At 36.1% G+C, this 12,133-nt stretch overlaps 1 protein-coding gene across 32 annotated transcripts in view; it reads left to right on the top strand.

Moving 5' to 3' along the window:
* Positions 1-10,540, top strand: part of SLMAP (sarcolemma associated protein) — a 142,561-nt gene extending 132,021 nt beyond the window's left edge. For 17 of the 32 annotated variants that reach the window (XM_055344201.1, XM_055344193.1, XM_055344189.1 and 14 more), the window contains 3 exons: positions 749-920; positions 4,978-5,112; positions 8,634-10,540. In XM_055344201.1, coding sequence (XP_055200176.1) covers positions 749-920; positions 4,978-5,112; positions 8,634-8,726 — 400 coding nt within the window. In that variant the 3' untranslated portion in view covers positions 8,727-10,540. Of the gene's footprint in view, positions 1-748; positions 921-4,977; positions 5,113-7,107; positions 7,198-8,633 lie in introns of all 32 variants that reach the window. The other 15 variants (XM_055344202.1, XM_055344194.1, XM_055344199.1 and 12 more) reach the window with 1 other exon arrangement.
* Positions 10,541-12,133: the final 1,593 nt, after the last annotated feature.

Raw genomic sequence — 12,133 nt, 5'->3', positions numbered from 1 at the left:
GAAATTTTTTTATATCAAGCTATAAAAAAAGTAATTATAGAATTTAAGCTGGTAAACAACCTCAGAAGTTATTGAGTTCAGTCTTCTTACTGGACATTGGAGGGCACTGAGGCTATCCTGGTGTTACTTGTGTCTGTGTAATACAGTGCTTGGCATAGATCTAAGAGCTCAGGAATTGCTTCCTCAGAGAAGGAAACTGCACCAGTTGAGTGACTTCCTCAGCATCCCACAACTGAACAGTGGAAGAGTTGGGTCTAGAACCCAGCCTCCTGGTTCTTTGTTTTATGCTTTCCCCCCAATTTGGTGTGTCTTTTCATTTGAGTAGGTTTATCTTTACATGAGTCGACCGTAGCTCTTAAGCTCTACGTTTCTGTCCCCCATCCTATTTGTTAAGTACTTAAATAAGAACATAGTTGAATATGTGCTAATTTCCTGGGGCAGCCCCACACTGAATCATTTTATGGAACAAGTAATATAATGTGATGTAACAAAATTTAGTTAGTCACCTCCTACTTCCACTTTTAAGATTTCAACCTCTGTGCATATTTGATTATCTGAAAATAGAACACAGCTTTAAACATGCAATTTTTTTAGTATTTTAATGCTTATTTATTAAACATATTCTTTTTTATATATTTTTCCCTCTGAAATTTACTCCATCCCTCCTAGTGAAATATATAAGAAATTGGACTTCCTGCTATGTCTGGTTTTTACATGAATTGAATAACTGTCAATATTTATGTTGCAGTTCTCAGAAGCAGAGTTTAGAGCTTACCAGTGATCTCAGCATCCTTCAGATGACTAGGAAAGAGCTTGAGAATCAAGTGGGATCCTTGAAAGAACAGCATCTTCGGGATTCAGCTGATTTAAAAACTCTTCTCAGTAAGGCTGAAAACCAAGCAAAGGATGTACAGAAAGAGGTAAAGCGAAAAGACATTATGAGCCCAATTATGGTTGGACTTAAAGCCAAAAGCAAATCAGATATTCATGGTAGTTAGATATAAAGGGAAGCAGAAGTCTCATTACCTGTCAAAAAGTTGGTACTTGGAGCATCTCTGCTTTGTGATTTCTAGCTATGTATCATGATCCATATAGAGAGAATTCATCAGTAGGATTTGGTCTCAAAACTATAAATATACAAACTTACATTAAAATTTTTTCTCTACCAGTTAGTTGACAGAAGCCCTTTGTATACCAGATTACTCAATTTATTGTTTATCTTTCAAAGACAATATCATATTTAACTTAGAACACTTTTGGAAAGCAAACTGGAGCCACACCATAATACTCAGTCTAAACCCATCATTGACACTGGCCTGAAAGTTCTTAAAATTCACTTCATAGCCAGACGGCCAAACACACGTTCTGTGACCTTTTACTTTTTCCTCCTGCACTCCCACCCCTTTTCCCCTTTTTTTCCCCTTCTTCACAAATATGCATGTTCACTTTTCATGTCATTTTGCTTAAAACCTTGGCCTGGGTGGCTTTTTAAAAAATCATGTTAAAAATGGTGAGGGCTGATTTTGGGGTAGATACCCCACCCAGCCTCTTTCTGAGCAAAACGTTGAAGTTAACAGAGGGGCAATGAGTGCTGTGTATAGTCCTGCCGCCTTATTCTCCTCCCTGCATTAAGTCCTGGCCAGGTCTGGGAACAGAGGAGGCTGATACATCTTGACCTTCTGGTCAGGGTCCACCCAGTTGTAGACTCTCTTAAATGAAGGATTCACTATACATAGAAGGAAGTTAAAGACAACTCTTTGTCTTTAATAACAAATTTTCCCAAAATTGTTTTTAGAAAATCTGTTCAATCAATGCAGTTTTTCTTTGCACTTCCCTTTCCTTGTAGTAGCCTGAACATGGACATGATTGTTGTTGTTCTGTCTTCATGTTTGTTCTTAAAGGAAAAAAAAAAAAAAAAAAAAAAACCTGTAACATTTTTTATTTACATGTGGCCATATTGATTTTGTAATATGTTCGTTTTTTATCTTCTTGCTAAGGATATGCGTTCTGGGAGAAATCTCTTTTATTTAGTTGGAAAGTTGGAACACAAATTTTGTGCCAAAGTAAATATCCTAGTATTTAATACTGTAAAGCACTTTGTGTTCTTCCAGTCCATATGCCATAATTCTTTCAAAGTCTGGGAAGAATGCTGTAGTTGGAAGATTATTCTGTTGTATGTTACTCTGAATGCATTGGCCGTTTTGTTGCATTATTTGTTTGCCTGTTTTTGGTCACTGAGCAATCAGTGAGAATGCTTTAACTGCTTCTACAAATGGCAGTGGCATGTTGTCACAGCATCTAAATTGTTGATAGCTTTGGATTGCATTAAATGCAGCACATTTAAAAATTTGTGTGAACTTGTCAATATGTTTCTTTTCTATTTTCTTGTTCAGTGTTTTCCATTGTGAAATGACGTGTAGTCATCACACTCCTTTGTAATGTAAAATTGCTTCTCTTTCTGTTTGTCCTGATGTCAACTATTGGATACTAGTCTGTAACTAAAATGTTCTTTAATGAGGTTCTTATATCTATGTAATCCACTGCAAATGAATTACTACCTTTTATTAATGCACATATATTCTCTTTCAACATTTCCCCTTTGTTCTCCTTTCTCTCATAGAATCATGCTTAATGTGCACAGTATCATGTATCTTCAGCACTGTAACAGGCTTAAATCTTACAAGCTAAGCAAGCCAGATATGATTATTTTTATGAAGAAGAACCAAAGGTGTTGGTAATATTGTGTGGTATTTTCCTCTTAATCAGAACTGAGCTCGTTTTTCACCTTCGAGTTAGAAAGCAAGATGGAGCAAAAATGATATCCAAGCCAGGTGTGAAACTAAGGCTGCAGAAGGTGACCTTTTGTTCCAACAATTAAATTTTATATATATATGGCAACTTGTATTTGAACATTTAACCAAAAACAAAAAGTACATGAGAAAGTAAATTTTAATCCCCAGGTATTAAGAGAAAAATAATGGTATATCATCTTTGTATCTGACTTAAGAAAACATCTTTATAGGGATATCTATAATTTAAGAATTCATAAAACATTGAGTACACAAGTCCATCATGCAAAGACTGACTCAAGAAAGTTGTTTGGTTTCACCACCTTGTTCCAGGGCCAGAGCCCCCTTCCTTGCTACTCACATGCTGAGGGTAAACAGCAGGCTCTTCCTGACGGGGCTGCCTTCCTGTCACTTTGCTTCACAGGCCCCTGGAACAGAGAAATGATTAACTGCTTTGGTGTAAAAGGCAGGCTGGATATAAGAATAATGGAAAAGGAAAGTAAGGGAAAATTTAGGTCAGCAAAGCAGTTTTCACTTATCCTTTATTAGTCACTGTAAAGAATCTGATCATTGAGAATTGATTATGTTCTAAGAGACTAGTCTGGGTACACCGAAATTGCTTTGGCAGCCTGCCAGCATCGTTCTGCCTCCTGGAAGGAAATCCACAGACCCCACAAAAAAGCTGTCATAAAGTCTATAAATCTTATTCCTTAGTTCATGGTCTGGCATACTACCCGGACGTGTTCTGGGAACACTGTTAGGTTACAGGGAGTTCCTTTCACATTTTACCTCCCTCTCTGAACCCGTATCTTTCTTCCCACTTATTGGTAATCTCTCTGCTGACTCTAATTCCTCTGCCTTCACCTCTTCTGATTAATGTTTTTATACATTTGCATCCTGCTTAATATTTCTCTTTGGAGACCATAATGAAGAGCTCCTAAGTAATCACCATGTAAAAGTGTTCTCTATTGAGAAATTTCTAGAAAAGATAGGCAGAAAGAGGAGAAACCTTTGTGGTATGCTGGGCCCATGGGCCCATATTTGACTCAGCCCTTGTCTTTTCTTTCCTCCTTCTAAAACTTTCAGAGATGGCAGAGTGGGTCAGTGAAGGCCAAGACAGAGGCATAACCAGTAGCAGAATGGTTTTTGTTCTTTGGGAGCCCAGTTTGCATGGAAGAGGTAGTATCTAGAAGTAGCACAAGTCAGAATTCCTACTTCCTGAACACTTAAAATAGGGGCAAAGCCATATTATGTCTTACATTGACCTCACCTGTGTTCAAAGGAGAACTTGTCTGTTTGAACATCAAATTGTATTCAGTGAACAGTTTTTCAAAGCAGGAAGAGGCATGTTTCACCATAGAAAGATATTTATCAGGAACAGATTCTTAAATTTTATTTATTGATGTTTATAAGTTTTAGGTCAAAAGATAGAAATGCCCCAGTCATAGTGATTAGTACCTTAGATATATTTCTTTACTTCATTTGCTTAGAAATTCATTTATCCAGAACACTTGACTACCCAGTGATGACTGAGTGAAGGAAAGCCTGATGGGTGTTAGTACTTCTTACTTCAGGACTAAAATAGCTTGGCTGACATTAATTACCAGGATATAAACTTAGATTTCCTAACTTTGCCATTTAATTAGCCTACAGAGTTTTTCTGCACTTGCTTTTCTTTTGCTCAGTTTAAAAATTATTTTACTGGGGAATCCCTGGGTGGCGCAGCGGTTTGGCGCCTGCCTTTGGCCCAGGGCGCGATCCTGGAGACCCGGGATCGGATCCCACATCAGGCTCCCAGTGCATGGAGCCTGCTTCTCCCTCTGCCTATGTCTCTGCCTCTCTCTCTCTCTCTGTGTGACTATCATAAATAAATAAATAAATAAATAAATAAATTATTTTACTTTTCTCACTCAGTGGAAAGAGTGACCCTTTATATTAGAAACAGATGACACAATGGTGAAATTTTTTTTAATAATTCCAAGGCCAGAAAGTTCTTATTACATAGAATAAAGTTAACATTAAATACTTCCTATTATTAGTGCAAATGATTCTTATCCTCCTTAAAACAAAAAGGCTTGACTTTGGTGTTGCAGGTGGCTAAATAGGGTCTGGTATTAAGCCTGACTAGAACCATAACTTCATGCCCATTTTAAGTTGAGTCTGCACACTCTTTTTTCTTTGCCTTTAGTATGAAAAGACACAGACTGTACTCTCAGAACTGAAGTTGAAGTTTGAAATGACTGAGCAGGAAAAACAATCAATCACAGATGAGCTCAAACAATGTAAAGACAACCTGAAGCTGCTCCGAGAAAAAGGAAATAATGTAAGTCTTTGCAAACTCGACTTAGCTTTGACTGTGAGGCAGGTGAGAACCCTGAAATGGATTTTTTCAGAGGACTTTTTTACTGATTTGAGAAATTAAGGCCTATAGTACATGAATTAAGCTTCTCATTATGAAATTCCATTATGGAATCATTGTGCTGTCAAATATGTAAGAATTTGTCCCTTTGGCCTGTATCCCTAGAAGAGCCTTAGGACTACCTAGAGGTAGAGCCTTGTTTGCAAGAAAATATTTTACCTAATAACTGTCATATTTTCCCAGATGAATCTAAAGTTCTGTCACCAAGCCATTGTCTGGCACTTCATTTCTTCTCCTGAGAAATGAAACACTGTACCACCAGGGACCCACCTAAGAAAGAGTCATACATATTGACTCCTTAGCATTTGGCTGTATCAAAAAAATGGAAACTTAATTATGGTTTTCCTTTTATTCTAATAATATTCTCACTAAGACATATTCCTAAAATGCTTAGTGTCTTTTCGATCTCCTGTAAATATTAGAGATTATCTGTTGAGTTTCTGTAGTGTATGTATGTATATATGTGTGTGTGTGTGTGTGTGTGTGTGTGAGAGAGAGAGAGAGAGAAATTGGAACATTTTCATATAAATTGAGTTTACTATTAATTTGTTTTTCATTTATAGAAAGCCAGATGGTCTTTAAAATGATGTTATACTAAATAAATGTTGTGTTATACGTTTCGGTGATCATTGCCTTTGTGGGCCCTAACTGGTGGCTGTTCAGTGTAGTTGGTTGTGCTCTGACTTATTTCAAATCTCTGTCATGGCTTGGACACTGCAGTGGCATAAGCCACACCATTCCTACAGAGGAAAGCACTCTGCTTAACTTTGCTGCACAAGTACAAAAGAGTGATGTTGCATGGCCATCCAATTACACAGTTGCATACAGAATGCTCATGAGTTGTGTTCAACTGTCCTTTGCTTTAAAAAAAAAAATTCTTCATTTTTTTTAGAATATAAAGGCTTGTTGCTTAGGTGGAAGCCCTTCAGAAAATAATAAAAATTGGGTTTGGAGGCTTTATGCTCAGCAAATTGATTGCATTGAAAATGTAGATTATAGAACTTTTCTGAAATCAGATCATAACGGATTGGTTACTTCTCTCTTTTGTGTTAATTCATATCTTTCTGAGTATAGAATTTCAGGCTACCTTCTACTAAATTAACCTATGAAGACATCTAGCATAATCAGAATGGAACCATCTGTACAATTTAGAGCCTTTTCAAAAGTAACCTGGCTATTATTACATCTAGTTGTACCAGTAATTACCTTAAAGGTGAATATCCTTTTTCTATGGTATTAGACTCATGGTACTACATTTTTCTCTGTAACAAAATTCATCATAGTAACTCCTTCCAATTTTAAAAATTAATTTTATTTAGCATAACTGAAAGCCATAAGTCTCAGCTGCCTGTCTTTATATATCAGATATTTATCACACATTGTATCCGATCTCTTGCTTGGTTGAGGAAACTTGTATCACAAGGCATTTATTTTTAAGCTTGAAAGCAATACCATCTCAGGCAAGAGAGTTTTAGTTTAAAAAAAACGTTTTGATGGAGGGATAAAATAAACTTCAGCCCATTTCCAAGGGACTACGTTATCAAATAATGGAATCCAGTTATGGGACAAAAATAATGTACTGTCAAGCAGAGCATCAGTTGATGAGATATTGCCATTGCTCTGTCTTAACATGTTACATTTCATTAGGATATTAGGGGGCACCCACATGGCCCACTGCCTCCAGCTGTCCCTTTTAAACTGGTGGTTACGTACCACAGTCCCATCATTCTGGATTGTATTAGATGTCTTTAAAATGTTTGGATCAGTGCAAAACCTGAGTGCTATTACTTCTGTTACCTCAGTCTACCTACCCTCCTTCCCACCCTCCTGGGGTCTAAATCATCTTATCTGATTTTTTTTATAGCATAAAATGATTTTAATATCCCTTCCCTTCTTTAGCCTTCCATATTACAACCCGTCCCAGCCGTATTCATCGGCCTATTCCTGGCTTTCCTGTTTTGGTGTTTCGGTCCATTGTGGTAGAGAAAGGTACAAGCACTACTGTTGAGTCCTTGTCTGTTTGTCCCCGTCACCTGTTTGTGCCATATTTGTAATAGAGTGCATGGCAAAACCACACAGGTATTTCGTTACCTGAAGCAAACCCTTCATTTAGTATGCCATGTATTGTGTCATACGAATGAACTGAACAATCAACTAATCACGTAACATTTTGTCTTGTTTCCTTTGTAGTACTGCTAACCATGAATTAATTCCAACCTAATCAGTTGTTACTGTGCTGCCTTTAACTAAGTCTTTGTCTCTAGCAAACTGGAGTAAACTATGAATTGCTGCAATATTAGTACCTCCTTCCCCATTACGTGTTTAATCAGATTTGAATGAGAAATGAAGCGTTTGCCTCTTTGAAGTTTTCAGCCAGCTTTCTTCTCCCTCCTCCTTTCCTTCTTCTTTTCCGTAGAGTTTCTTCTTTTCAACCCTTTGCCTCTACTTATACTGTGGCTATGAAGATGAAAAAGGATGAGATTAGCATAATGGGCCATTGGCTCACAATCTCAACCCCAGTTTACTTGCATTTACTTATGAGAGTATAAACCTATTCAGTATCTCTCTGAGCCTTGATCTGCAACATCAGAATATTTCTTTAAAAGCCAACTTAGAAAAAAAATAAAATTAAATAAATAAAAGCCAACTTAAAAGTAAGACTCTTAGTACACTCTAGTACAAATAAAGCTTATCAACTAGAGCATTGATTTTATAATGCTCTCTGAAAGTTAATAAGGAGTAGCCCACCCATGCTTGCCTGCAGTAGGCATGCGTGTCAGTAGAACATATGAGATAATCACATGACATTACTACATTAGACATGGTCTTTACTAAAAGTATTGAAGAGGCAGGGTCCTTCCTAATAGCACTTCCCTATCTTCAACTCCATCTGATCTTGTCTTCCGTGGTTTCAAATTAGAAGATCAAGCTTAGACCATTTTCTTCCTATCGCCTTACCTACCAGCCCCTTGTGTAAAACTAGCCCAACATACAAATTTGGTTTTTATCAAGAAATAAACATTTTAGGCAGACATGTATTCCAGGCAACCGAGTACCACACACAGTTAGTTGTAATGTATGGATACTGGAGTGAATAAGCAGGCTGAGCCCACAGGGTTTCTTAGAAGTCACTATTAGGTTTCAACTGTAACAAAATTGAAAACTGCCCGAGACTTTACTGAGCTATATCATATATATAGGCTTCCACACAACGGTCCACTAAAAGCGTTCCTGCTATAATGGCTCTCCTCATACCTTCACTCCCTCACCTTTTTTCGTTTTCTTTTTAAAATGTATTCTTATGTAAAGATAAGGTTTTTCTAATATTCTGTTAAGTATTCAGGACTCTCTTGGAACCAAGGGGTTAATAGGTATGAAAAAAGAGGGAAGAATGTGATATTGACTCTTGGTTTCTTTCCACACAGAAACCCTGGCCCTGGATGCCCATGTTGGCTGCCCTGGTTGCGGTGACAGCCATCGTGCTGTACGTGCCAGGTCTGGCCAGAGCTTCTCCATGAGAGCGTTTCTTGAGTCCGTACACCGTCCTCCCTTTAGAAGCTGGCATCACACTCATGCTGGGGACAAACAGAACCATTTTCTTCCTTTTTACCTCTTAAGACAGCAGAAGTGCAAGAATACAGCTATAGGGTCATTGCTTTAAATTATATAAAATGTATCTATAAAGAGGATATAAAATTGTGACTTTATTCTACTGTAAGCAATAATTTGCTTGCAATTTTTCATGTAATTTTTAAATTAGTATGTTGAGATTCTGAATATTATGGTGGCCTAAAGTAGGCTTCTTGGTACACCAAATTATTTATAACATTAAATTTATGGGTATTTTACTCTGAATTCTAATGACCAGATAATTCATTTTTCTGATTCGATAACTACCCAAATCAAACAACCAATACATACATGGGAAGAGAGGCCCTGTGTGCTCAGTGCCTATCAGTTTGAAATATATACACATATATATATATTTTTTACATATTTACGCCATTTTTACTTGTTATAAAACCACTGAGCTATTGGGAACAAGACTTAGAGACAACTATCTGCGTGGATTTTCTTTCTTTCTTTCTTTCTTTCTTTCTTTCTTTCTTTCTTTTTAAGGAGAAATACACTTGGAAAATATTCTGTTCTAGTGATAATTTGGGGAATAAGTGCACGCTTGTTCAGCCTTAATGTGACTTGACAATGTGGAGGACATCAACTTTGAAAAACTTTCCATGAGAGTGTGTATTTTCTTGAGCAAACTGAAGTATTTCTGGGAGCAAAAACAGTAATTCTACAATTTCAGTGCAGTAAACCAAACTGTTGAGTCAATTGGAATGTAATTTATTAAACCTCATGTATTTAAAGAGATATTTTCTTTAAAAGCCAAGTTATTTTTCTCATATACAGCATTTTAGGAAGCATGATTTTTTTTTCTATCATCTCTTCCTCCAAGCATGTTTAATTAAAGAAAGAATTAATATCTCTTTAGATAAGCTTTTACTGACTTAATTGGTTATGATATTTCAAAGCTAATTCATGTTCAAGGTGAGCTGTTATTACCTACCAACAGATTTCCTGGTCAGGTATGCAAATGGTTATTTTCTTTTTACTGTTGTTAATTGGGGCATTCTGTTTATGAGAAGCATTATTCCCAAGATTAATAGTGTTCCATGCACAGTGAAGCACCTAAACACTGCTTGATGTTATAAATTTAAAACACAGAAGTGGAAGTTTAGCTATGGTTTTGTGCGGCACCACAGTTATGTCAATAAAATTTATTTAGGTCTTAGAATATCCTAAAGTATCACATAGTTAAATTTTTCAGTCAATGAAGACTGGGAGGGAATGTCAGTAAATTGGCTCAAATGTTCTGTGGCAATCCACAGGCCTAGCCAATGTTGAAATAGAAGTTTAGGATATAATTTGCTTTGTGATGTTTGGCAGTCATTGTTTATACTTTAAAGGTTATATTTTAAGCTATTTGGGATTTGCTGTTGGGAGGATCACTAGATTTATGGAGGAATTAGTCACAAATGACTTGTAGAAAATGCTGTCATATATAGTTCATTTCATCATTTTCTGTTGCAGGAAGCCACTCCACCACAGAATGCTAATATGCCAGTGGTACCCAGTACCTCTTGTATATAGGTTATTGCAAATATTGTTCTGAAATGCTTAACTTCAGAATTACATTTTTTAAAGTAAATAATTGTTTTAAATCTATTTTGTAAAGATATAAAGTACAATAGAATTTCTGGAGTACAGATTAAACTATTTGCACTAACACACGTGATGTGCATGATTTAATAAAATAACTTTACTCTCCCTATGCATTTTTGAGTTGGATATCATTGAAATTCTTAGTGTTGACTCCACTGTTAGATTGTTAACAGTTATTTTCTTGAAATAACTCTTAATGCAACATAATATATATTTGATGTTCTTCAGGGTTTAAAAGAAAACACTGAGCTATTTCCTTCAAGTTTTATTAGCCTTTTATTTAACTTACTGCTATAATTTTTTCTTTCCCTTTTATGATGGTTATTGTTAAAATGTGACTCACTTGCCAGGCAAGTCTCTTTAAATGTAAAGTCTAGTATCAATATTTATTTTATTCAAATTGAATTAATGGATTTTTGTAGTTATTGCCAGTTTTTATTAAGAATGTAAATGAGCCTATTCATAAGCAATACTTCTAGTTTCATTCAGTTCACTTCCCGGTTAAATAGAATAAGATTATTCACTGGTAGTGATAGTCATTAAGAAATTTTAATCATAGTAGTTAAGGTTGAACAACCCTATAATGATACATTTAAGATTTACCCAGAGGTGTTACATGGCTGGCTCAGAAAAGGAAAGGAACGTAGCACATGAAGCTAAACAGATCCTTACTGGCATCCTGGCTGCCCCTTTTAGCAGCTTTTGCCTCAGGCAAATCACTTATCTTCTCTGAGTCTCCATTTCCTTGTTTATAAAATAGAATAATATCTATATATCTAGTGGTATGAAAATTAAAAAGATAACGTGAAGTGTCATTCAAGTGGTCAAAGTTTATGAGAATGTCACACTGGGAAAACTGCAAATACTTAATTTTTAGGGGAACCAGTACAGCTATTTAAAAGGAATTGGTTGCCTCAACTGTTAAGACTTTCTGTGTGTGTGAATGAGACGTACCTGCGATAGCATGAATCCTGAGAAAGCATCATCACCTCACTCTGTTCATCCCCTTCATGATTGTGTCTTTGGGAAGTAATATCCTTAGTTTGATAATGAGCCAGTGCTTACAACAATTTGGAATTCCTGTTGCAACTGCCTTCAGAGCTACTTTGGGTCACATGTGAAAACCAGTCACACTGCTGAATAGTGGGGGCTTGCAACTAGTATTGCCTTGCTTGATCTCACTTTAATCACCAGACTCAACCCGCAGTGACTCTCAGCTCCTTCCAGTGATTATATCTACTGTCAAAAGGATGGAAATCTGCTACATATAAATCAACTTTGTCAAAAATGTACAGCCTTGCTTCAAAAAATTCACTTCTGGAAGTTTTGAAAACATAATTGTGTGCACTAAATTTTCACTACTAGGACATTTAATGTAGCACTTTTTTTTTTTTTTTTTTTTTGGTAATAGTGTTGGGTAAATAACCTAAATATCTAGCATAAGTCATTGGTTAAATAAATTAATATTGCCACCCTACAGATTACTGTGCTTGCAAAGTATATGGGAAGATATTCATAAAGTATAAAGGTAAAAGAAAGGTATATTAAGTTAAAATAAGGTAGTTGCCAGTGTAGAATAACTCTGGTTTTATAAAGAAAATATGTAGACATATAGGATATGTTTATAGAAGGAGGACTCAGATTTATACCTAAGCTAAGTAGTGCTTCTGTCAGTATGATTGTGGGTCAGTTATCTTCTTTT

Source organism: Nyctereutes procyonoides, unplaced genomic scaffold (genome assembly GCF_905146905.1).
Source record: "Nyctereutes procyonoides isolate TBG_1078 unplaced genomic scaffold, NYPRO_anot_genome, whole genome shotgun sequence".
In the NCBI taxonomy this organism is placed as follows: Eukaryota; Metazoa; Chordata; class Mammalia; order Carnivora; family Canidae; genus Nyctereutes; species Nyctereutes procyonoides.
This window is presented reverse-complemented; position numbering and strand designations above follow the sequence as displayed.